The sequence below is a fragment of the Scyliorhinus torazame genome, chromosome 8 (genome assembly GCF_047496885.1).
Source record: "Scyliorhinus torazame isolate Kashiwa2021f chromosome 8, sScyTor2.1, whole genome shotgun sequence".
In the NCBI taxonomy this organism is placed as follows: Eukaryota; Metazoa; Chordata; class Chondrichthyes; order Carcharhiniformes; family Scyliorhinidae; genus Scyliorhinus; species Scyliorhinus torazame.
Window position 1 is genome coordinate 85,500,202 of NC_092714.1, and position 27,559 is coordinate 85,527,760.

Sequence of the window (27,559 nt, forward strand, 5' to 3'; positions counted from 1 at the left end):
TGAGTCAGGGGTGGAGTCTTAGAGTCCTTTAGTGGGGGGGGGGGGGGGGGGGAAGCGCTGTAAATGCAGTGAGCCATTCTAAATTTCACCAAGGTTCTGTGTTTAAGTCGCACTCCAGACACTGGATTGCTAAATCTGGATTGACACTGCCAGTGCGGTAGTGAGTGAGCATTGCTGGTGGAGGTGCTGTCTTTTAGATGAGATGCTAAACATAGAATCATAGAATTTACAGTGCAGATGGAGGCCATTCGACCCATCGGGTCTGCACCGGCCCTTGGAAAGAGCACTCTACCTAAACCCACACCTCCACTCTATCCCCACACCTCCACCCTATCCCCGTAACCCCAACTAACATTTTTTTGGCACTAAGGGCAATTTAGCATAGCCAATCTACCTAACCTGCATATCTTTGGACTGTGGGAGGAAACCGGAGCACCCGGAGGAAACTCGCGCACACACGGGGAGAAAGTGCAGACACCGCACAGACAGTGACCCAAGCCGGGTATCGAACCTGGGACCCTGGAGTTTTGAAGCAACTGTGCTAACAACTGTGCTACCATGCTGCCCTCTCAGGTGAATGTCAGAGATACCACAGGGAAGATCAAGGAAGTTATCCCCATTGTCTGAGATAATATTGATCCCTGATCCGATATCATTAAAATAAGTTATGTAATCGTTATCATATTAGTGATTGGGGGACCTTTCCGTGCTGTTTTTGATGCTGCATTCCACACAGTGGCTATACATTCAAGTGTACTTTTAGCGAGCTGTGAAACATTTTGGAAAATTTTGACTGAATTAACTGATGTTTATGATAACATTATTAAATTAAATTCAACTCAGGGTGGTGCAATGGGCACCTACCTGCAGCCTTTATACCCTTTGAACAGTCTCACAGTATCTCATAATTACAATTCTCTGAGAATAAAGTAAATGCCTTCCCATCTGCAGCTTTAAACCTTTTAAACAATCTGTCAATATGCCAAGTTTAAAGATCTGACAGATGAAGGTAAAAGTGGTGGAAACATTTGAAGTGTTTTTTTCAGTCAGTTTCATTGCCCTTTAAAGTACTGAAACCTCTCTGCAAACTAGAAGCCTAAAGACTTTGAACTGCATTGTTTACATATAATTTCACTGGCCATTGGGTTGGATTCTCCCAAAATGGGACTATGTCCCCACGCCGACGTAAAGACACTGGAATTTACTCTAGAGATTCCTGCAAAAAAGTACAGCTAATTCAATGCCCTGCAGGGGACTAGCAGGGACCCGGAGTAATTCACGCAGCTTGGCGGCAGCCTCCAGTGGCTGAGCTCCATGGCAGACTCTGACGACGGAGGCAGACATAATAATTAGACCCCCCCCCCCCCCCCCCCCCGATCGGCCACATGCCTGAGCGTCTGACCGTGCGGATCTAACCCCCAGCCGCCTATAAGGATCTCCCCCCCCCCCCCCCCCCCCATGTCCGATCACTCCGCCCTGACCAGGGCGGCCGCGGACTGAGTCCGCAGCCGCCATGCCAGGATCCTGACCGGCAATACCAGGTTAGTTCTACGCCGTCGGGACCTCGCCGGTCGGGAGTGGAGGATCGCTGGGCGGGCCTCTGTCAATGGGCCACCAGCCGTGCGGCGTACTCCACGATCACGCCGATTCTCGAGTCCCGGAGAATTGCCGGACAGCACCGGGCCCGATTTCGGCATGAAATTGGGTTCTCTGCCCCGGCGCCAAACGCGATTTTGGCACGGGGCTGCAGAGAATCCAGCCCCATTGTCTTTCACAAGCCGTTTGATTGACAGGTTCAAGCCGTTTCAAAGGAAGGATTACTATTGTTTATTTATATAGCTCTTTCAGGTCCATTAACTCTGAGGGGCAACTGTTTTTCTACTGTTTTTTCTGTTGAGGCTGTCTCTTTGTTTTCAGTATCTGGATGCTCTTGAGAACCTTCATCTCACAGATCTTTGAACTTGGCATGCTGTCAGAATGTTTAAAAGGTTTAAGGCTGCAGATGGGAAGACCAGTCAAATGACCTCCACCTCAGGAAAGACCCTCAGCCCAAGCCCCTGGCACCCACCTTGGCATCATGGATGCAATTACAGGGAGGGTTCTCACCCCTTGCCACCCCTTGCCATCCCTTGCCATCCCTTGGACTGAAGGCTGTCAAGTCCCTGTTTCTCAGCACTTGTATCAATTCATGCCAGCGTGAATCCCGGCTGTGGGGGCTGGAGAATCCCAGGGGGCAGGTGAATCTGGCATCCTACCAGTAAATTAAATTCAAATTAGGGATAATGACCTGCTTGCATGTTCCTGCCAAGCCTGGGCAGGAACTCCGTTGTGGCTAGCGGGCAGGCTAGGAGACACGCAATTGATTTCATGACTGGAGTGAAGCTCGTTTTTTCCCCCCAATGACAGATTCACCAGGCCATCGGGATTCCTACCTTTGGTTGGAGGCCCTGCCGAATCCCCCCCACCCCCTCCTCCCCCCACCTCCCCCCACGCCTTCCCCCATGTTTCCAGCCCCAGTGTTCTAGCACAGCAGGACTTTGCTGACCCTCTGCCACTAACGGAAACATGACCCAGTTTCCCAGAGGAGTTCAATCTAATTGCACAGCACATTTCTGGCAGGATTCTCCCTACTAAGAGGGAACCTCTCATTGCCTGACCCTGAATTCCAGAAGAAGGAGTAACCGGGTAGTTACTGGAGCAGGAATGTCCTGAAGATAGGAAGATAAGAAACAAGGTCCAGAGTAGAGTTGTCAACATTTGGATGTATCCGTTTCACCACATGATCTCCTGCTTCCAAGGCCATGCCCATTCAAACAGCCATTTTTCCACCAATACTTTTAAAATGATCAAATTAATTTGTTTGAGGAAAATATTTTCCCTTTCAGCATTCTTATGATTTTTTTTTCCTTGGTTTCTCTTAACAACATCGTGGAGATTAATCTTTAATTCCTGGAGACGCCCGGCCAATCCTGGATGTTGGCAACTGCAGACAGGAATGGAGGGCTCTGGAGGGTGGCGCAATTAACCCTCCCTGGAGCAGCAGTAATTGATTTTGTCTCAACCAATCTGTTCAGTTATGTACCTCTTCACGCAAACTTTCTTCCTGCAATTCTAGGTTACTGCTCATTGTTGTTCTTTCAGTACCCATACCTTATATGTCAGGAATTCGCTCCGACAATTTCTTCATTGTCTTATTATTATTGTATTAGTCATGTCATGCTTGAGGCATAATGCCTGCACTTATCCGTGTTTTCCACATATTCAGAGGCATGTGTATGCACATCATGAAAGAATGAATCAAATATTAAAGGAACAATGCCGATTAAAATGAACCAACCTGCAATTTTGCGTATAATTTTGTGCAAAGAAAATGTGCAATATGGTGACTTTGTAATAAAGCTCCACTGAAACGCAAGACTGAAAATTATGGGGATTTATCGTTAATTATTATAAAAGAAAAAGTCAGCTCCATATATCAACCAAGTTATGTTTATAAAATAGCCCATTAGTTAACTGAAAATTGCAAGGCAGTTTTGATATCCCTCGTATTTCTCTTGAGAGTAAAATCTAACCAGTTGTGATGTGCAGAACTCAACACCTGGTGGTGGGAACATGCAGTACAGAGGGCATTGAAATGAAGGGAGAAGAATTCTAACTGAAGACATCTGCTAAAGCTCATATTGAACTTTTTAATTAATATAGGACGTTTCAACTAAAGAGGGACACACACATACACACACAGTCATGTCAAAGCACATCACTGGGGTGGTGGCCCTGACTACAAAACCTCTCATAGACAAAGGCTTCTCAGGTATATGTGGTTTTCTGTCTTCCTTACCACATCCATTTCTGGCAGATATCTGGAGGCATTCCCTGCTGAGGGCAGGAGATGACCACATGCAGGTGGTCTTTTCCCAACCAATCGGATGACTCGATTTAAGACATTACCTTGCATGCCGAGAGACCAGGGTCAGAAAGGGATGTCAAGGCAAGTTGTCTAGGACTTTGGGGCTGGAACCAGAAATTGCGATCTGGTCAGTCACTGGAGTCATGTGGAAGAGTTTGTTCAGTGGACTGACCACCTGGGGATGAGCTCCTTCACGCGGGTTTTACTAAACAACCGGTGTTGTAAGCAGATACTATTGTTTAATGGGTTCTGTCTGGTGGATGTACATTTAAGAAATGGGTGTTTATCAAATAGCTGCAGTGATGTCATGTGTGTGTGGAGCTGGGCTGTCTGTCTTTCACTTTTGTTTTGAGCTGGCAGCTGCAGTGGGTTTAGTTTTGTTTTCAGAGGTGGATAGCTGCATTCAAAGCAAGCAGCTGTATAATCTCTCTCTCTACAAGCTAAAGAATGTCTCCAGATCATTGATGATTTCAAAGTAATACCTGTTTCTGTAGAGCATTTAAACCTGCTGTCTTTATTTTAAAAAGGATTTAACTTATGGATGTTGTTTGGGAAGTTATTAAGGGTCACATATAGAATATTGTATTTGGGAAAGTATCAGTGTTTGTAGGTGATAAGGTGTTTACTGTGTGTTTATAAAATGTTAACTGGATTCATAGAATAAACATTGTTTTGTTTTAAACATACTTTAGCTCTCTGTTGCCCCACATCTGTAAAGTGGGCCCTTGTGCTCCCATAACCAAAATCTATTTAACGTTGTGGGTCAGGTGAACTCCGTAATATACCTTGGGGTTCTCTAAACCCTGGCCCATAATAGTTCAGAAAGGTTCTCCACATAAAGTGGAATTTGTATCTAAAGTAGTTTCTCATCATTGATACTCAGTACAATGTCCAGACCATAGAGGGTAGCAAGATCTCCTGTTTAAGAGTCTTGCAGCTTTGGACGACCACGAGCAGGGACCCTGACAGTTAAAGAAATAGCAAAATAAACTTTGGACAGGTTTGTCACTAAATATGGAACAGGGAAATTCCCTGTAAAGCAAAGGTTATCCTAGAGGGGGGATGAACCAGTGGACAAGGCTGCTCACTGGATGTAGGGGTCCTCTCGTAGGTGAGCTGAAGACATAGCAGCACCAGAGTAAGGGGAAAGTGACTAAGCAGGAGCTGGAGGAGTGAGGTGGTTGTGAATGTGCAGTGGGACCATCCCCGGAAGCCCCAAACGTTAAGAACAAATAGGAGGAGGCATCTGTGAGGTGGGATATGTGCTCCAGCAACTAGATAAGGGTGAGGAGGGGGTGATTCAGGGTTGCTGTGTGTAATTAACTAAAAGTAGTCGAAAGAAAAGTGATTGAAACTGTTAACATAATTTATTAATTTTGCATGCTTGTATTTTAAGCTGTACATTAAGTTTTATGATGTTAAGGCAAATGTTGCAAGAATGCAAAATGCAAAGGAGGTTCCTGGTAATAATGCCTTTGTGCATGTTTTCTTTGGCACTCTGAATTCCTAACCTGTTCTAGGTTGGATGGAAATATATAAGTATGAATATGATTATTAAGAGGCCAGATTTTCCGCTCCTATTTTTGTCGGGAGGGTTCGGTGATTTTATGTTGGCAGAAAAGCTCACTGTGATTGTCCCTTTCCCCGTCAGTGATGTGCAACGTCACGAACCACATTTCAATGATTTGTACCTAATAATCGAGCCTCTATGCAGGAAACCCCCTACCCCTCCACCACCTTGTCAAAACATCCACGCACATAATGGACATAAAAACATTGGGTGTGTCCTTGTTTTGGCTTCACTGTGAAGTTGATGGGCGTCATTCTCCAACCTCCCGCCGAAGTCTCCGGTACCGGATATTCGGCGGGGGCGGGAATCGGGCCGCGCCGGTTGGCGGGCCCCCCCCCCGCTCGATTCTCCGGCCCGGATGGGCCGAAGTCCCGCCGATAAATTGCCTGTCCCGCCGGCGTGGATTAAACCACCTTTTGAACGGCGGGACAAGGTGGCATGGGCGGGCTCCGGGGTCCTGGGGGGGGACGCGGGGCGATCTGGCCCCGGGGGGTGCCCGCACGGTGGCCTGGCCCGCGATCGGGGCCCACCGATCCGCGGGCGGGCCTGAGCCATGGGGCACTCTTTCCCTTCCGCCTCCGCCACGGTCTCCACCATGGCAGAGGCGGAAGAGACACCCTCCATTGCGCATGCGTGGGAAACTGTCAGCGGCCGCTGACGCTCCCGCGCATGCGCCGCCCGGGGATGTCATTTCCGCGCCAGCTGGCGGGGCAACGAAGGCTGTTTCCGCCAGCTGGCGGGGTGGAAATTCCTCCGGCGTCGGCCTAGCCCCTCAATGTTGGGGCTCGGCCCCCAAAGATGCGGAGTATTCCGCACCTTTGGGGCGGCACGATGCCCGTCTGATTGGCGCCGTTTTGGGCACCAGTCGGCGGACATCGCGCCGTTTCAGGAGAATTTCGCCCAATTATTCTGGACGGAAGTCTATGAATACAAGGATGTATACATGCACTGAGCCAATTTCATTTGGAATGGTTATGCAACAAGCAGGTTTGAAATCATTAGTAACAACCAAAACACCCTAAAATGTGATTAACTCCGAAAATAGAAGGTAACAGACTGAGGCAAAATTATTCGAACATAGAAAGATGTAAAGAAAATGCAATAAAATATTGTGAAACTCACTCAGCTTTAAAAGCTTGTGGAACAAAAGAAAATCTGGAAGGGTATGAACGACTTCTGAAAACAATAGCGAATAGAGGTTCGGAGAAATATTCCATGGGAAATGGATCATGTATATTTATCATGTCAGAAGAAGATAAAAATAGTTATATTTGGGCACTTGAATATTAACTCTAAAAGAACATTTGCAGTGTGATTTGATTAATTTCATTAAAGTTGAAATTACAGCAACAAATGCGACTTGGATTCCAAGTGAAATTAAAATAAATTTGAGATTAACAAAGGTAGCTACACTGATTAGTCATTTGAAGTAAAGAGAAATTGTCTTGGTGTAAAGAAATCAGAATGTTAGAGAGCTCATATGTCAAGCAGACTTTTAACTGAAGCAAAAGTAGGAGAGGCTAATAAAATTCCAAAAAGATCAGATAACATTGGGAAAACTATGTCATGTCCACATGCCAAGAATGGGAGAACCCACAAAGACACTGGAAGAACGTGCAGACTCCGCACACAATGACCCAAGCCGGGAATCGAACCTGGGACCCTGGAGCTGTGAAGCAACTGTGCGAAACACTGTGCTACCACGTTGCCCAATTGTTGTAGGGGTTGTTCTTCTCATAATACCTTTAAAACAATTACATTTAAGTATACAGAGTTCTATGTAGAGGACCAGGGGCTGGATTCTCCGCCCCGCCATACCACATTTCAGCCCCGACCCGCCGACAGGATTCTCCGTTACGCCAGCCGTTCAATGGGGTTTCCCATTGTGGGGCAGCCTTACGCATCGGGAAACCGCCCGGCGCCGGCAAAACGGAGAATCAATCCGGCGGAGAACCCTGCCCCGGATTTTACTCTTCTGCAGGAACTTGCCTCGCGATTGAAACGGCTTCTTTACATGATGCTGGAACATTGAATCAACAGATACGTGATGATTTCTTGAGACAACAGGAGATTCAGAACTAGATATATAAAAGTTCTCATTATCAACAGGAAACTTTCAGTGTAAATCTTCAGGTCAAATTATATCACTTAAAAACGTTCGGAATATTAGATTCATTATTTAAAATTTTGGACATCAATAAACTCAGAATCAAAACCATGGGCGCGATTCTCCACTCCCACGCCGGTTGGGAGAATCGCCTGGGCCGCCAAAATTTCCGGGGACGCCGGTCCGATGCCCTGTGTCTGCGTGGGTTTCCCCCGGGTGCTCCAGTTTCCTCCCACAAGTTGCGAAAGAATTCTCCCTCAGTGTACCCAAAAAGGCGATGGAGGTGAATAAGGTGAATTCTCCCTCAGTGTACCAAAAAGGCGACGGAATGTGGCGACTGGGGGATTTTCACAGTAAATTCATTGCAGTGTTAATGTAAGCCTACTTGTGACACTAATAAAGTTTGTTATTATTATGATAACAACTCAGAACTTCTTCCAATTAAGTAGGATGGCAGCTGTAAGAACAATTTTGAAGCAAATTTTGCCATGCATAACCAAGTTGAGTGTGCACTGAGGGCCTTGGGTCAGAATAATTTTATTCTTACAATTAATGTTCACCCTTGGTTTTGAACATTATTTGTGAACATCTGTCAGTTTGGCAGAGAGAATTCAACACACAGCAAATAAAAAAACTCACTGAGAAAGAGATTCAAAACTTTTAAGCACAAATGTATACACATCATCTTGTGATGTTGACCCAATTAGGTACTAGAAACCATACCAATTTCAATATCATAGTATCCTTTGCCCATTTGGAACACCTGAGAATTATTTTAACCGAGAGGGGGTGATGTAGAATTGGCTTAGTCTATGGAAGGGTTAAAATGTGAACTTAATTAAATATAGCTAAAATCTTGTGCGAAAAATAAACATTCTTTTCACAGGCACAGAGAGACAGACAGAAGCCTTGATAGGGAGGACTTTCCAAGGAGCTAACCAGGCTTAAACCGATAACATGACATCTATTTTCAGAAAAAGCATTGATTTGATTCTATCCGAGCAATTCTTGGGACAAGGAGGTCTAACAGTAGAATTGCCAATAGTCATGTTATTCAGACGTAACATATTTTCTTTACATTACAAACATTGGTAAACAAGTAGTCAGATCGGTGAAATCCAGGAGGAAGTTGGAGATCTTTGCAGTTGGAGGGTTGAGGTCTTATTAGATCTCCGTCAAACTCAGACAAAGATAGCTGAAGCTATGCTTTGCACTTTGGATTGTAAGCATAAAACTTATTTGGTTCTTTTTTGTATCCTGCCAATTTGATTATCCTTGAGGATTTGAAGTTTTTATTTAAACTTTGTAGTATTCAAATCAATAATGTGATCTAAGATTGAAGAGTGCAGGAGGGCTTGCCAGGAGCAGGACCTGGCATACTGAAAAATGAGGTGCCAATCTGGTGAAGCTACAACACGAGACTACTTGCATGCCGAAAGGGGGTAGTTTTAGACATTATATCAGAAATAATTGTAAAACTCGAGCTATCCACTAAGTGCTGAAGGAGTTAAAATTCTTCTGTATTGATCTGTGTCACACAAGATGCTGAGCTGAAGTTGCTAGCTGTAGGAAAACACCCCAAGGAAACATCTTGCTGGTGATGGGGCCCCAGGAAAGAGAAGTAATGGATGGTCATTCTCAAGGATGGCAAAAACAATGAGGGATCATTCATCATTTTGCTCTGGTGCTAAATTGTCTGGCATGGACAGAAAGGGAGTTATAATCACAAAGAAGAGTTTATTATTGTAACATTGTTACCTTCGGAAAACAGCATTAGAAGTTAGGGGAGTCGGACAGGAGTGGTAATTTATATGGAAGGCCTGATAATGGAAAACCGGTGATAAATATTAGAGGACAGGATGTACGAGTCTTTGTATTGATTGGATATTATAATTAAGTAGATTGGTTAATTGTGCCCATATACTATGAATGATGTAAACCTAATCGATAATCGTGACTGGACATGGATAGTGAGTAACAACTGATCGGTATATGCTAATTTCTTGCAATCAAATCTGGAGTATAACTATCTGTGTAATACTTGAATTAGGGTTCTCTGGCAAGGCAAGTTGGAATGTCACAAGCCCTTGCTATAGTTTGAATGAAGACTTTGGTTGTAATTACAAAGAATCTCCGTCTGGTTTCTCATGAACGGGAGAGTGAAGTACCCTAGCTGAATAGCAGTATTTTTCTCTGCAACACATGCCAACCAACATAAGCAACAAACGATAGACAGAGTGAAGTGATCTCACAACCAATCAGAACTAAGCTCAGCAGACCATCCATATCCAGCTGTGAAAGGTGGTGGACAATTAAACAACTCATTGGAGGAGGAGGCTCCACAAATATCCCCATCCACAATGAGGGGGAGCTCAGCACATTAGTGCAGAAGACAAGGCTGAAGCATTTGCACTAATCTTCAGCCATAAGGGCAACACGGTGGTGCAGTGGTTAGCACTGCTGCCTCACTGCACCAAAGTCCTAGGTTCCATCCCAGCTCTGGGTCACTGTCAGTGTGGAGTTTGCACATTCTCCCCGTGTTGCGTGGGATTCGCCCCCACAACCCAAAGATGTGCAGGGTAGGTGGACTGGCCACGCTAAATTTCCCCTTAATTGGAAAAAATGAAATGAGTACTCTAGATTTATAAAAAGAAAATCTTCAGCCAGAAGTGCTGAGTAGATTATCCATCTCGGTCTCCTCCAGAAGTCCCCAGCATCATAGATGTCAGTCTTCAGCCAATTCGATTCACCCAATGTGATATCAAGAAATGGCTGAAGGAACTGGATACTGTAAAGGCTATGGGTTCTGAAAATATTCCGGCAATTGTACCGAAGACTTGTACTCCAGAACTTGTCATGCCCTTAGTTAAGCTGTTCCAGTACAGCTACAACACTGGCATCTACCTGGCAATGTGTAAAATTGCCTCTGTATACCCTGTACACAAAAAGCAGGACAAATCCAACCCGGTCAATTACCACCCTATCAGTCTAGTCTCGGTCATCAATAGTGCTATCAACTGGCACTTACTTAGCCATAATCTGGTCACTGACACTCAGTTTGCATTCCGCCAGGGTCACTCAGCTCCTGACCTCATTAAAGCCTTGGTTCAAACATGGACAAAAGAGCTGAACTCCAGAAGTGAGTTGAGAGTGATTGCCCTTGACATCAAGGCTGGATTTGACCAAGTATGGCATCAAGGAACCCCAGCAAAACTGGAGTCAATGGGAATCAGGGGGGAAACACTTCACTGGTTGGAGTCATACCGAGCACAAAGGAAGATGTTGTGCTTGTTAGAGGTCAGTCATCTCAGTCCTGGGATATCACTGCAGGAGTTCCACCTAAGCCCAGCCACCTTCAACTGTGTCATCAATGACATTTCTTCCAACATAAGGACAGATGTGAGGATGTTCGCTGATGATTGCAAAATGTTCAGTACTATTTGTGACTCTGAAGCCGTCCACTTGTAAATGCAACATGACCTGGACAATATCCAGGCTTGGGCTGACAAGTGGCAAGTAACATTTGCGCCACACAAGTGCCAGGCAATGTCCATCTCCGATAAGAGATAATCAAACCATTGCCCCTTGACATTCAATGGCATTACCATCACTGAATCCCCCACTATCAACATCCTGGGGGTTGCGATTAATCAGAAACTGAACAGGAACAGCCATATAAATACTGTGGCTACAAGAGTAGGTCAGAGGCTAGGAATCCTGTGGTGAATAACTCGCCTCCTGACTCCCCAAAGCCTATCCACCACTGACAGGGCACAAGTCAGGAGTGTGTTGGTATACTCTCCACTCTCCACTTGCCTGGATGAGTGCAACTCCAACAACGCTCAAGAACCTCAACACTATCCAGGAGAAAGCAGCCTGCGTGTTTGGCACCCCTTCCATAAACATTTACTCCCTCCACCACCAATGCACAGTAGCAGCCGTGTGTACAATCTCCAGGATGCACTGCAGGAACTCATCAAGGCACCTAAGGCAGCACCTTCTAAACCAAAGAGCACTACCATCTAGAATGACAATGGCAGCAGATACATGAGAACACTGCCAACTGGAAGTTCCCCTCCAAGTCACCCACCATCCTGACTTGGAAATATATTGGCATCTCTTCACCATCACTGGGTCAAATCCTGGAACTTCCTCCCTAAAAACACAGTGGGTGTACCTACACCACATGGGCAGCAGCATTTCAAAAAGGCAGCTCACCACCACCTTCTCAAGGGCAATTAGAGATAGGCAATAAATGCTGACTTAGCCAGCGAAGCCAACATCCCATAAAAATAATAAAGAGTTTCATGTTAAAAAAATTACGGCTCACTCATTAAACCTCACAAACCTAACTTTTCCAGATGTCTTAATTAGAAGATTCTAAATTCTAACGTTTTAAGCCAGACAGATCTGTTACAATATTCTGTGTATGTTTCCTCCCGAGATAATTTTGTTCAGTTTGAAAACTTTAGTTTAAAAAAAGAAAGGCTTTTTATCTTAAGACCAAATTGCTATCTAGCGTAGATAATTAAGCTCTTACAACATATTAGAATTTATTTTTGTAGTTGAGGTTTTAATCTAGCAATAAGTTCAAAAGGAAGATTTAACATTGTCAGTTAGGTAGGGGGTAAAAATGGCAGAACTCTGAACAGTAATACTTCAATATCTCTTGTGGGTTCCTTATGTAGTGTTTTAACGTGTCCCTCAGAATTACAATAAATTCCCACTCACATGCATTATGCATTTCAGTCATTCTGAGGAAGATTGAAGTTCCCCCGGTTGGCCATCGGAGATTCATCAGTCATCTGCCTCATTGTAACTCACAAAACTATACCAACCTCTCCTGGATCATTTAGTGGCCTGACACATATTCCGAATAGGAACATTTTCCCTTTGCTGTTTATTTAAATTTTATGCATAGAAATGCAGTACCACTTTTGCCAATCTATTCCATTTTAACTCTGTTCCCTCCATTGCCACATTTTGCCACCACATTTTGTGCCTTTTCTTCCTGGGCCTTCCTAAAACACATGCTAGTTAATTCTCCAATTATCTTATAATTTCAAAAGGATTCAGTCAATCTGACAACACTTATTTCTTCTCTGTATGCCGGCACTGCGAGCTCATCCATTTTTTGCCTTACCCGCTTTTCTTAACTTACATATGTGTTCTGCTTGCCCCATCCCTCCTGACAAATGAATTTAATTCCACCCATTCTGCCTAATCAAAACTTCCCGCAAGAACACACAGTTGCATCTTGGCAAAGTTTCCTTCTCCCTAAAACAGTAAAAGCTTTATTCATTAGTTTCACAGAATAGAGATTCCAATCAACCGCGCTGACTTTATTCGGAGCAATTCACCCAAAATGGGAAAAGATCACAGAATGTTAAGTGCAAATTAGATCCAATGCAAATTGAATTTCCTTAATCTTTAATCATCATTTGGAATTTCCGCTAATTCACATAATCACAGAATTGTTACATGTAGAAGGTCATTTGGCCCACTGTTTATGCACCAGCTCTCTGAATGAGCAATTCACCTCCTGCCACTCTCTCCCATCTTCTCTCCATAACCCTGCATATTGTTCCTTTTCAAAACAACAGTCTAATTCCATTTTGAATGCCTCGATTAAACCTGCCTCCACCATAGTTTCAGGCAGTGCATTCCAGACCCTAACCACTCGCTGTCTAAAAAATTGGGTGGGATTCTCCGACCTCCCGTCGGGTCGGAGAATCGCCGTGCCGCCGGGCGCAGTTCTCCGATGCGTGCCAAAACGGTTGCCTGCCCATGGCACCTGGCCGCACAGAGAATCGGCGAAAACGGCCGTAGCGGCGATTCTCCGATGGAGCAGGGATTCTCTAGGCCGGATGGGCCGAAGTCCCGCCGGCGGCGTTCTAACGTGCTATAAAACAGCGTCAACCAGTTGTGCTGGCTGACGCTGCGGAAGGATGTGGGTGACGGCGTGGAGCTGCTCGCGGGGGGGAGGTTTGACGGCGTTGGGGATGGGAGGTAGAGAGCCCAGGATGGGGAGCGGCACGGCCGTGTCTGCGGGCGGTGTGGGGGAAGCTCCCGGGGTTGGGTGCAGGAGTGGGGTGGGGGGGCCCACACATCCGGGATTAGGGCTGGGGGGGTGGTCCCACACATCCAGGGTGGGGGTGGGGAAGGAGCGGTGGGGGCGACAAAGGCTGCGGGCGGCCACGGCCCGCCATTGCAGGGCGGATCCAACGGCCAGAACCCATGACGGCAGACACGCGGCTGTCCACCTAACCCATTCGCTGTCGCGGCGCAGGCGGCCTGCCTATCCTGACGTGTGGCAGAACCCCCCCCACACCCTCACAAAACTGGCGGCACCCACCAGCGGGTAGGTCCAGGGCAGCACCGGTGAGGGCAGTGCCACCAGGCGGTGGCCCTGGCAGGGGGGACGGCTGACAGGTCTCACAGCACCAAGGGGGGCAGGGGTGGGGCGCGAGCTGGCAACCGGGCCGGCCACGTAGCCCACGGCACCTGGTTGTGGAGGGGGGTATACCAATGCTGAAACCCTGCTTACTCTCACCCCCTACAGATAGTACAACGTTAGCCATCTCCCAGCATTGTTGGCTGCCGTGGCGGGGGCTGCTGCCCTGCATGAGGCCCAGTGGGAGATGGAGCACGGGCGTGACAGGGAGGTGGCGGAGCCTGTTGCAGAGCAACAGGCTGCAGCGGGGCACGTGCCAGCCGCCCAGGCCGCAGGGCCACACGCCCGAGAGGCGCAGGAGGAGCACCACGCCGTGTGGGAGCCACAGCACGAGGATAACGAGGAGGAGGAAGGTGTGCCATGGCCACGGAGGCGTCCGATGCGACAACGTGTGTACTGGTCCCGCATGTCCTTCGAGGACATCCCGGACAGGGCGTGCAGGAGGAGACTCCAGATGAGCTGGGAGACCGTCGCCCGCACCTGCCACCTGATGGCACACCTGGCACCACGTGGGACTGGGGGTGGACATGCCCTCCCGGTGGCCGTCAAGGTAACGGCCGCCCTCAACTTCTTCACGACGGGGTCGTTCCAGCCGCCAAGTGGGGACCTGTCTGGCATCTCCCAGCCATCAGTGCCCAGGTGGATATGGACCACGCCCACCAGGATGCACACGCAGCGGGTTTCGCCGCTGTTGCCCAGATACCCATGTTTCAGGGGGCGATCGATGGACTGCACATCACCATGCGGCCCACCTTGGAGGAAAGGGCCATGTGCCTGAACAGGAAGGGAACATATTCAATGAATGTGCAGGTGGTCTGTGACCACAGGATGATGATCCTGCACGTCTGCGCCAGGTACCCTGGCAGTGTGCATGACTCCTTTATACTCTCCCAATCGTTCATCCCCTCCATATTGAGGGACCCCCCCCCCCCCCCCACCGCCTGCGGGGCTGGTCACTGGGCGACAGGGTTTATCCGTTGAGGTCGTGGCTGATGCCGCCTATACGGAGGCCCAGATCGATGCGGAGCGCCGGTACGATGATGCCCATGCAGATACCAGGGGCGGAATTCTCCGCTGGCGGGATCCTCCGTTTTGCAGGCGGGGGGGTGGGGGGGGGGGGGGGGGGGGGGGGGGGGTCCTGGGCAGCGTGGAATCCCGCAGCGGGCGACCCAGAGACCTTCCCCGTTTCCCCACAGGCCTGCACTGTAAGGCGGCCTGCCAAACCCGATAGGCCCCGCTGTTTCTTTTGTGGGCAGGAAAAGCACCCGCGCAAGCGCTGCACGGCCCGCACATCCATCTGTAAGGGATACGGCAAAAAGGGCCATTTCGTGGGGGTCTACTAGGCACGAGCAGTGGCCGCAGTCCCCAGCGGTGACTCTGGACCGCCACAGCGAACTTCTCCACGGGCCCTGTGCGGCCAGCGGTCGCCGCCACCCCCATATCCAAGGGCCACATGCGGAACCCGGGTGCCACCATCTTGTCCCTCGGACATCACGCTGGAAGGATGGGCGGCGCCATTTTGTGCACCCCCGGCCACCATGGGCGACCAATGGGAGACACCATCTTGGATGGGGCCCCAGGACCCCAGCTTAGACGACCACGCACTACCTGAACAAAATCCACAACTACTGCGTCTGGCCTCGGTGACTCTGGACCAAACTCGACCTCGAACACTCTCAACAGCAACGACGACTGTCCTTATCAATGGCCACAATACGTCCTGCCTGATCGACTCTGGGAGCATGGAGAGCTTTATACACCCCAATACGGTAAGGCGCTATTCCCTCCTTATCCACCCTGTTAATCAAAGAATCTCACTGGCCTCCGGTTCCCACTCAGTGGAGATAAAGGGGTTCTGTCTAGCAAACCTCACAGTCCAAGGAAGAGAATTCAAAAATTTCCACCTCTATGTACTTCCCCACCTCTGCGCGCCTACACGCCTGGGTTTAGACTTTCAGTGTAACCTGCAAAGTCTGACCTTCCAATTCGGCGGCCCTATACCCCCCTTACTGTCTGCGGCCTTGCAACCCTTAAGGTCGACCCGCCTTCCCTGTTTGCGAAACTCACCCCGGATTGCAAACCCGTCAGGACCAGACGGTACAGTGCCCAGGACCGGATCTTTATTAGGTCAGAAGTCCAAAGGCTGCTGAAGGAAGGGGTCATTGAAGCCAGTAACAGCCCCTGGAGAGCTCAAGTAGTGGTGCTAAAGACCGGGGAGAAGCATAGGATGGTCATCAACTACAGTCAGACCATCAATAGGTTTACGCAGCTAGACGCGTACCCACGCCCCCGCATATCCGACCTGGTAAACAGGATCGCGCATTATAAGGTGTTCTCCACGGTGGATCTCAAGTCTGCCTACCACCAGTCCCCATCTGCACTATTGACCGCAAATACACTGCTTTCGAGGCAGATGGGCGGTTCTATCACTGCTTAAGGGTTCCCTTCGGTGTCACTAACGGGGTCTCGATCTTCCAGCGCGAGATGGACCGAATGGTTGACCGGTACGATTTACGGGCAACATTCCCGTATCTCGATAATGTCACCATCTGCGGCTACGACCAGCCGGACCACAACACCAACCTCTGAAAATTGCTCCAGACCACTAAGATCCTTAACCTAACATACAATAAGGATAAATGCGTGTTTAGCACCGACCGCCTAGCCATCCTCGGCTACGGAGTGCGAAATGGAGTTATAGGTCCCGACCCTGAACGCATGTGCCCCCTTATGGATTTCCCCCTCCCTCACTGCCCCAAGGCCCTGAAGCGCTGCCTAGGGTTTATTAGTTACTACGCCCAGTGGGTCCCCAACTATGCAGACAGAGCCCGTCCCCTGATCCAATCCACAACTTTCCCCCTGTCGATAGAGACCTGCCAGGCCTTCAGCCGCATCAAAGCAGACATTGCAAAGGTCACGATGCACGCCATCGCCAAGTCCCTCCCCTTCCAGGTCGAGAGCAATGCGTCTGACGTAGCTCTGGCGGCCACCCTCAACCAAGCGGGCAGGCCCATGGCCTTCTTCTCCCGTACCCTCCATGCTTCCGAAATTCGCCACTCCTCAGTCGAGAAGGAGGCCCAGGCCATAGTAGAAGCTGTGCGACATTGGAGGCATTACCTGGCCGGCAGGAGATTCACTCTCCTCACTGACCAACGGTCGGTGGCTTTCATGTTCGATAATGCACAGCGGGTCAAGATAAAAAACAACAAGATCTTGAGGTGGAGGATCGAACTCTCCACCTACAAATACGAGATCTTGTACCATCCCAGGAAGCTAAATGGGCCTCCTGACGCCCTGTCCCGCGGCACATGTGCCACCGCACAAGTGGACTGCCTCCGAGCCCTCCACGAGGACCTCTGCCACCCGGGTGTCACACGCTTTTTCCATTTTGTTAAGACCTGCAACCTGCCCTACACCATTGAGGAGGTCAGGACGGCCACCAGGGACTGCCAAATCTGCGCGGAGTGCAAACCACACTTCTACCGGCCAGAGAGGGCGCACCTGATTCAGGCTTCCCGTCCCTTTGAACGCCTCAGCATGGACTTCAAAGGCCCCCTCCCCTCCACCGACTGCAACACGTATTTCCTGAACGTGATTGACGAGTACTCCCGGTTCCCATTCGCCATCCCCTGCCACGACATGACCGCAACCACCGTCATCAAGGCCCTCCAAAATATTTTGCACTGTTCAGTTTCCCCGCTTACATACACAGCGAAAGGGGGTCCTCCTTTATGAGCGACGAACTGCGTCAAATCCTGCTCAGCAGGGGCATTGCCTTGAGCAGGACGACCAGTTACAAACCCCGGGGAAACGGACAGGTAGAGAGGGAGAACGGAAGGGTCTGGAAGACCGTTCTACTGGCCCTACGGTCCAGGGACCCCCCAGTCTCCTGCTGGCAAGAAGTCCTCCAGGAGGCCCTCCACTCCATCCGGTCACTGCTTTGTACGACCACCAATCAGATACCTCACGAATGTCTCCTTGTCTTTCCCAGGAAGTCCGCCTCCGGACCTCGCTCCCGACTTGGCTGGCAACACCCGGACCCATCCTGCTCCGAAAACACGTCCGGGCGCACAAGTCGGGACCGTTGGTAGAAAGAGTCCGTCTGCTACATGCTAACCCCCAATATGCCTACGTGGCATTCCCTGACAGCCGACAAGATATGGTCTCCCTACGGGACCTGGCGCCCGCCGAATCCCCACGCACATCCCAGCCACCAGCCCCACCCACCCCCTCCATCACAGCACCTTACAGGAGGATCAGTCATCCCACTGCCCCTGCCTAGGTCCCCCCGCCCACCGACGCCCCCAGCAGGCGCCCCCTTCCTGGGGCAGCCGTTTTTCCCACCAGCGCCATCTAGGGGTGACGAAGCTGCCATGGAGGCCGAAGCCACGCTCCCGGAGTCACAGACGCCCGAGCCCCCACCGGAGTCACCACCGAGGCTCAGACGATCACAGAGGACGACCAGGGCCCCCGAACGACTAATTGCAACATTTTAACTGATCTGTAAATATTAAACACTGAATGTACATGTCTGCCGTACTCTGGCATATGTAAATAATCACTAAACGCTGTAAGGAGGTATCACGGTACCTCCATAACTGATTATACCATGTTGTTACATTTTGTAGTTGCCGACCACCACCCCCGCCGGACTCTTTTTTAACAGGGGGTGAATGTGGTATTATCAGGTATTACGGTACCTGAGAGGCTGAAGTACCATTGGTTAAACCTAGGGGTTTTACCATTGGCTGTAGAGTATGGTAGCTCCGCCCCAATAGGCGGGGTATAAGAACTCGTGCCATCCCAGCAGCCCTCATTCTGTACCTGAGCTGCTGGGGAATACTTCGAGCTTATTAAAGCCTTCAGTTGTACTACAATCTTGTTTTAGTAGTTATTGATCGTGCATCATCCTGTACATGTGCCCTAGCCCATTTAACTATTCTGTGCCCTGCACCTGTGCCAACTTATTCATCAGTGTCTACCTTTCTGGCCTTACGGGCCCTATGACTACGTCTCGGTGTTCCCCCAGACGCTAGAGCAGAACTGGAGGTGGACTCCTGTGATTCATGCCCTGGGACTAGGGTCCCCGTTGGCAGCCGTTTCCTGGGGCAGCCCGGCCTGGATGGGCAGACTGCACCTCGGGCAATTGGGATGGCGTGGTGCCACCCTGTTCTGCCCGCTGCCCACCAGATGCACCAGGGACGGTAGGGGGGGAGTCCGAGGTGGCGCAGTTCCGGCACCCCCCCTGCAGGGGGAGCCAGAACGGGCCCCAGCACCACCTCTTCCCTCGGGGTCCTGGTGACCCCCGGGACTCTCCATGGGATGGGGGTGCGAGCGGATCCAGCACCCGATGCACCACCATCACCTGGCGCTGCCAGTCCTGGAGGCCCGCGCTGGTATCGACCAGGGTCTGGACGTTCGCAGCCATGGAGCTCAGGGAGTTTGTCATCCCTGTCTGGCTCTGTACAACGCCATCCACCACCCGGGTAATGGCGCTGATGCTCTCAGCGATGGCCTGCTGGGACTGGGCCATGGACTGTTGAGACCGGGCCAGGTTGTTGAGCACCTCTGCGATGTTCAGCTGCCTCTGGCTCATGGCTGCCTGTGCGACGGCGGCCCTGTCCTGTACCGCAGAGGCTGCGTGCGCAGATAGACTCAGGCCTTACATACTCAGTCCCATGCCCGACACCGTCGCCACCATTGTCTCCACTGCGGACACCACCCGTGCGGTGTTGGCCTGTGTGACACTCATGACCGGCACCATTTCCTGCTCCTGACGCAGATACACTCCTGCATTTGCGTCTGCAGGTGCTGGAAACCGGCCATCACATTCTCACGCCCCTGGGTCCCTGACTGCATCGGGTCTATGGGTGGGCGGGGGAACTCCAGGAACCCGGGACCCGTCTGGGCGGCAGGTGTTTGCCGGGGCTGGGCTGCCTTCGACTGTCCGGCCCCTCGGCTGCTCCTACCTCCACCTGCTGTAGCGGCGCAGCTGTGTGGTGCGCACCAGTTAGTGTCCCAGAAGCCTCACAACTAAAATGGCCACCCGAGGTGAGAGTATCTGTGGTGGCGGAGGGTGCAGGGGACAGCTGTGACGCAACCTCAGTGTCTTCATCGGACCTGCGGTCGGAGGTTCCCTGGGGTGCCATGTCCTGTATGTCCATTCCCTCCGTGTGGTATCGTGTTGTGTTAATTCATGTCTGGCTGTGCCCTGTGTGCTAGTGTCCTGTGTCGTCGTGTCGTGCCTGTCTGTCTCCTGTGTACTGGTGTCCTGGGTCGTTGTGTCGCCACTGGACTGGGCCGGAGGGCTGTTGTTGGAGCTGCCCTCCCCATCGCAGCTGGAGTTCCTGTGGGCTGGCCGCCCAGGCGCTGGCCGGGAGCGGTGTCTGCCAGGTTCACCCGGTTGGTCTGCGTCGGCTAGCCGTCCAGGCGCTGGATGCGGGCCGTGTCTGTCAGGTGCTCCGGGTCGGTCACCGCGTGGCGCTGCGACCGAGGGGAAAGGGCTGAGGGGAGAGTGCTGAGGGGAAAGGGCTGAGGGGAGAGTGCTGAGGGGAGAGTGCTGAGGGGAGAGTGCTGAGGGGAAAGGGCTGAGGGGAGAGTGCTGAGGGGAAAGGGCTGAGGGGAGAGTGCTGAGGGGAGGGTGCTGAGGGGAAAGGGCTGAGGGGAGAGTGCTGAGGGGAGGGTGCTGAGGGGAAAGGGCTGAGGGGAGAGTGCTGAGGGGAGAGTGCTGAGGGGAAAGGGCTGAGGGGAGCGTGCTGAGGGGAGAGTGCTGAGGGGAGAGTGCTGAGGGGAAAGGGCTGAGGGGGGAGTGCTGAGGGGAGAGTGCTGAGGGGAAAGGGCTGAGGGGAGAGTGCTGAGGGGAGAGTGCTGAGGGGAGGGTGCTGAGGGGAAAGGGCTGAGGGGAGAGTGCTGAGGGGAGGGTGCTGAGGGGAAAGGGCTGAGGGGAAAGGGCTGAGGGGAGAGTGCTGAGGGGAGGGTGCTGAGGGGAAAGGGCTGAGGGGAGAGTGCTGAGGGGAGAGTGCTGAGGGGAAAGGGCTGAGGGGAGAGTGCTGAGGGGAGAGTGCTGAGGGGAGAGTGCTGAGGGGAAAGGGCTGAGGGGAGGGTGCTGAGGGGAAAGGGCTGAGGGGGGAGTGCTGAGGGGAGAGTGCTGAGGGGAAAGGGCTGAGGGGAGAGTGCTGAGGGGAGAGTGCTGAGGGGAGGGTGCTGAGGGGAAAGGGCTGAGGGGAGAGTGCTGAGGGGAGAGTGCTGAGGGGAGAGTGCTGAGGGGAAAGGGCTGAGGGGAGAGTGCTGAGGGGAGAGTGCTGAGGGGAAAGGGCTGAGGGGAGAGTGCTGAGGGGAGAGTGCTGAGGGGAAAGGGCTGAGGGGAGGGTGCTGAGGGGAGAGTGCTGAGGGGAAAGGGCTGAGGGGAGAGTGCTGAGGGGAGAGTGCTGAGGGGAGAGTGCTGAGGGGAAAGGGCTGAGGGGAGAGTGCTGAGGGGAAAGGGCTGAGGGGAGAGTGCTGAGGGGAGAGTGCTGAGGGGAGGGTGCTGAGGGGAAAGGGCTGAGGGGAGAGTGCTGAGGGGAGAGTGCTGAGGGGAAAGGGCTGAGGGGAGAGTGCTGAGGGGAGAGTGCTGAGGGGAGAGTGCTGAGGGGAAAGGGCTGAGGGGAGAGTGCTGAGGGGAGAGTGCTGAGGGGAGAGTGCTGAGGGGAAAGGGCTGAGGGGAGGGTGCTGAGGGGAGAGTGCTGAGGGGAAAGGGCTGAGGGGAGAGTGCTGAGGGGGGAGTACTGAGGGGAGAGTGCTGAGGGGAAAGGGCTGAGGGGAGAGTGCTGATGGGAGAGTGCTGAGGGGAAAGGGCTGAGGGGAGAGTGCTGAGGGGAGAGTGCTGATGGGAGAGAGGAGAGACATTTGCTCAAATGTCTGCACATCCTTTCCAAAATACGGAGCCCAGAATTGTACGAAATACTCCAGCTGATGTGTAATTAATGTCTTGTACATGTTGAACTGAACCTCTTTGCTCTTGTACTCTATGCCCCTATTAATAATGCTGAGAACACTGTATGTTTTTTTTAGAAACTTAGAGTGGCCAATTATTTTTCTTTTTCCAATTAAGGGGCAATTTAGCATGGCCAATCCACCGAATCAACACATCTTTGGGTTGTGGGGGTGAAACCCACACAGACACTGGGAGAATGTGCAAACTTCACACGGACAGTGACCCAGGGCTGCGATTCGAACCCGGGTCCTCAGCGCCGCAGACCCAGTGCTAACCACTGAGCCACATACCGCCCCACTGTATGTTTTGTTAACTGCTCTCTCAACCTGTCCTGCCACCTTTAATAACTTATAAACACGTGCACTTAGATCCCTCTGCTCCTATACTCCCTTTGGAGTAATTTAAGACTACTTCTCCATGTTCTTCTTAATAAAAGGTATCACTTTACATTTCTCTGCATTGAACTTCCATCTGCTTCCTATCTGTCCACTCCAACTTGTCTATGTCCTTTTGAAGTCCTACGCTGTCCTCTTCACAGTTTACAAGCTTCCGAGTTTTGTATCAATGAGAAAGTTTGAAATTGTTCTCTGAACATCAATGTCTAAATCATCAGGAAAAGCAAAGGTCCCAAGACCAAACTCTGCGGTACTCCATTACAAACTGTCCTCCAAACCAAGAAAACATGAATTGACCATTACTCTCTGTTTCCTGTCACTCAGCAAATGTTGTATCCTTTCATTCCATGAGCTATAACTTTGGCCACAAACTGTTGTGTGGCAATGTATCAAATGTCTTTTGGAAGTCCATGTACACACCAACAGAATTACCCTAATCAATCCGCTCTGTATGTCCTCAAAATACCCCAGAAAGTTAGTTAAATAGTTAGTTAATTGTGCCTGTTTGCAGAATTTTAAGGAGTCTCTTACGATTATGTTTTTTTGGGGAACACAAGGCTAAAAGATACGTTTTAAGAGCTTCTGTTTTTTTTCTTAAATTTATTAAGAAACTGAGTACTGAATTATAACTAACAAATAATTCTGTGTATCTTTTAAAACTGAGTAATTAAAAAAACACGTTACTTAAAAGTGGTGGATTGACATGGTGATTAAAAGTGCTTAATTCATGATAAACCCATTGTGAGCTGGTCATTCAAACTTATAAGTTACCTGTCTTAAGTATGCCAAGGAATAGCTTTATAAACAATATTTTTAAATTGCATTATATTACACTGCCAGATTTCACTAGTTCTTGACAGATGTTGCATTTGGTAATAGCCAAGTGAGTATGAGCAGAAACCTGAGAAAAGATGCTTCTCAAAACAGGACAAATTGACTCCAGGACCATCCATTGCTCTGGCCTGTGGCAAAGGGTTAATTCAAATTCTTAACTCTGAGAAAACCCAAGCACTTGGTGATTATCCATTAGTTTACAAAAGGTTCAACTCAATAACAATATTTATTTATATAGCACCTTTAATATAGGGGCGGCACAGTGGTTAGCACTGCTGCCTCACAGAGCCAGGGTCGCGGGTTTGATTCCGACCTCAGGAAACTGTCTTTGTGGAGTTTGCACTTTCTCCCTGTGCTTGCGAGGGTTTCCGCCGGGTGCTCCAGTTTCTTCCCACAGTTCAAAGATGTGCAGGTTAGTTGGATTGGTCATGCTAAATTGCCCCTCAGGGTGAGGTTGCAAAAATAGGATGCGGGATTGGGCCAAGGTAGTGTGGGCATTCAAAGTGTTGGTGCAGACTCGATGGGCTGAATGGCCTCCTTCTGCATGTAGGGATTCCATAATAAAATCTCCAACAGCACTCCAGAGGGGTGGAAAGGTTAAGCATGTTATTCCAGAGTTTAAGTTCCAAGCAGCTGAAAATATGGCCATCAGTACCTGATGACAGCCTTCTGAGAAAGGGTTGAGAATGTATTTGATTAATTGACCACTGTTTTCTCTGGGCTCCCTTCTCCGTCAGTTGAGCTTTTCCTTTCAGCTCGCCTCTTCCACTGCCTCTCCAAACAATCAGATCCCAGTGTTCATTGCCGTCAAAGACTCATTCCAGTTGTCAGTGTCAATATCCACCATCCTGATATCTTGCTTTCAGGTGTCCTTGTTGAAAAAGTATGGGTGCCCAGGAGGTCATGACCCAATGGTCGATTCATTTGGGTATATGGTCATTACCCATCCAATAAACATGGCTGAGCCAGCACGGACATAATTGGCTTAGCAATGAGTATGTGCTGATGGAATTAGCAAGCTACAGGATTTCTGAGTTGGTGGACTTGACCTGGCAAAAAATGCTGAGGATGTATCTAAGACAGCAAAGGTGGAAACTGCTCAGTCTTTTCTCCTGCCAAGCACATGTTGTCCAGGTCTCACCATTGTAGAGAAGTGTGCTAAGGATGCAGGCTTGGTAGGTTCCCCATGTGGTGTTTTCAGTCAAGTTGCTGTTCCACACTCTCTTAGTCTGCTTGGACATAACAACTGTAATTTTTGCAAGGTGTGCATTGATTTCAGGATCAAGTGACATATTGCTGGTGAGTGTAGAGCCTAGATATGGGAAGTTGTCAACAACCTTGAGCAACACATTGTCCATGTTGAGAGATGGAAACATCCTGGACCATGACATTATTTTTTTCTGATGGTTAAACTAAACTTTCTACAGGCGAGAGAGAGTCTGTCCATTTGCCGTTGAAGGTATTCCTTAGTGTTGAATGTTAGTGCAGCATCGTCAGTGTAAGGCAAATCTGTGATAAGGATCTGGTGCACCTATGTCTTTGATCTCAGGTGAGCAAGACTGGACAGCTTTCTGTCAATTCTGGAATGTAAACAGACAGCCCCCTATAGATGACCTGACAGAATAAGGTAGTGGCTAAGAGAAGAATATGTCAGAAAGAACTGATATCAGGGGCCGGATTCTCCGACCCCCCGCCTGGGGGGGCGTGATGCCGGACTGATTCGCGCCGTTTTTGGTGCTGGTCGGCGGACATCGCGCCGATTGCGGAGAATCCCGCCCCAGAACACAAAACAACCCTTTTTGACCCCACTGCAGATTTCAAAGGATTCCGATGTTGCCCCATCTTAGCTGCCCTTACCCATCATGTTATCTTGGGACGAGATTACATTGAACAGCTTCGATGGGCAGCTGGTTTTCTCCCACAGTTGAAGTAGACCACCTCTGCTCACATGGTCAGATGATGAGATGACAATAAACAAATCTGGACTAGCCACCGATGATTGAGCAATTAAAGTCTGGGATGCTTAGTCGAATGGTTAGCCTGCCTGAACTGAATATTCCTGTTGTATGGTTGCTTCACACTAAGGGGTTTTTACAGGGCTGACCCTCGGGATAACAGCTGATACATAGTGCAACCAAACCCACTACTCAAATCATCTTTTCTGGATGAACAAAAAGCACCAAGGAATCAATATCTCTCAAAGTGATGCCAAAAGTACCCAATTCCCCAACCCAGTTCAGACACAAAAGAAAAAGTAAAGAAATAGACAGCAGCAACCTCCAGTACAAAGAGAGGGTTGATATGTGGGAGGTACTTCTCATGCTACTCCAATGTTAAAATGCTCCACTTTATTTCACTAGCTCTTCATAATAATATCTAGTAAATTCATTCAAGTTTTTATAATGTAACCTTTCGACCTTATCATTGCAGCTATTTTCACAATTGCACACCATAAGACCATAAGACGTAGAAGCATAATTAGGCCACTAATGAATGATTCACCTGAGGAAGGAGCAGTGCTCCGAAAGCTAGCGATTCGAAACAAACCTATTGGACTTTAACCTGGTGTTGTAAGACTTCTTTCTGTTTTGAAGAATTGTCCCTTTACTCTGAGATTGTGTCCTCTGGTTTTAGTTTTTCCTACAAGTGGAAACATCCTCTCCACGTCCACTCTGTCCAGGCCTCGCAGTATCCTGTAAGTTTCAATAAGGTCCCCCTCATCCTTCTAAACTCCAACGAGTACAGACCCAGAGTCCTCAACCGTTCCTCATACGACAAGCTATTCATTCCAGGGATCATTCTTGTGAACCTCCTCTGGACCCTTTTTAAGGCCAGCACATCTTTCCTTAGATACGGGGCCCAAAACTTCTCACAAAATTCCAAATGGGGTCTGACCAGAGCCTTATACAGCCTCAGAAGTACATACCTGGTCTTGTATTCTAGCCGTCTTGACATGAATGCTAACATTGCATTTGCCTTCCTAACTGCCGGCTGAACCTGCGCGTTAACCTTAAGGGAATCGTGAACAAGGAGTCCCAAGTCCCTTTGTGCATCTGATTTCCTAAGCATTTCCCCATTTAGAAAATAGCCGCTGCCTAAATTCCTCCTTCCAAAGTGCATAACCTCACATTTTTCCACATTGTATTTCATCTGCCACTTCATTCCCACTCTCCTAGCCTGTCCAAATCCTTCTGCAGCCCCCTTGCTCCCTCAATACTACCTGTCCCTCTACAGATCTTTGTATCATCTGCAAACTGAGCAACAGTGCCTTCAGTTCCTTCTTCTAGATCATTAATGTACATTGTGAAATTTTGTTTGAAATTTCTTTTCTGTCAGCATTTTGATACGTTGCCAGATTTTACTGACCGGAGCAATGTTTTCTCCAAATCTTTTCCTTTTTCTTAATCATTTCCTAGTCACATTCGATCACTACTAGGACCCAGAGTTCGATGAGCACATTATGTGTTAAAATTTTTAACAAGTGAAAAATATAGAAGTGAAGGATTCTCACCATTTGTAACAGCAACCAGCAGTACGAGGGTAAAGAGTTTCATTTGCAGACCGGCACCCGGCACCAGGGTTTTCATGGAGCAGCAGCAGGAAGAAGTGTTGAAAATGGTCGGAAGTTTGAGACAGGAAAGATCTTGCTCGACACAACAGCTTTGTGAAACTGATTAAAAGGGTGGTGCTTGTGTACATATACACTGCTCACTATGTTCTAATTACCACTTACTACTGGAGTAAATAGCGCCATCATGTGTTTAGTTCTTCACAACGAACATTTAATCAAAGCTTTGTACAAGGGTGGGGTGTTAAACGAGGAGGGTATCTTGGAGAATTGTGGGGCTGGTGGAAATTACAGAGATTGTGAAGGATGATACTGTCGAGTTGTTTGAAAATATGGACGGGGCTGTTAATGTCAAGGTGTTGATTTAACCAGGAACCATTGTCAGATTAGTTAGCATAGGAATGATGGGTGAACAGAAATAAGGAGACGGGTAGCAGAGTTTTGGGTGATCTCATGCATGTTGGGAGGGTAGCACGTGCAAGGCTGGCCAGGAGTGTGTTGGAATAATCAAATCTAGATCTAAGAAAGGCATGGAATGAGGGCTTCAGCAGCTGATAAGCTGAGGCAATGTTCCCGAGCTGGATATAGGCGGTTTTAGTGATGGCACGAATATATAGTTTAAAGCTCAACTCATTTGTTCACTGTTGCTGAGTGTAAATCCTGGAACTACCTTCCTAACAGCACTGTGGGTGTACCTACACCAAATGAACTGCAGCGATTCAAGAAGGTAGCTCACCACCACCTTGCCAAGG

The 27,559-nt window shown here is 49.4% G+C and overlaps 1 protein-coding gene across 1 annotated transcript in view; it reads right to left on the reverse strand.

The window, feature by feature from the left end:
• Nucleotides 1-26,889, reverse strand: part of LOC140428749 (nectin-1-like) — a 76,641-nt gene extending 49,752 nt beyond the window's left edge. The window contains exon 1 of the mRNA XM_072515457.1: nucleotides 26,751-26,889. Coding sequence (XP_072371558.1) covers nucleotides 26,751-26,826 — 76 coding nt within the window. The 5' untranslated portion in view covers nucleotides 26,827-26,889. The remainder of the gene's footprint in view (nucleotides 1-26,750) is intronic.
• Between the last annotated feature and the right edge of the window lie 670 nt (nucleotides 26,890-27,559).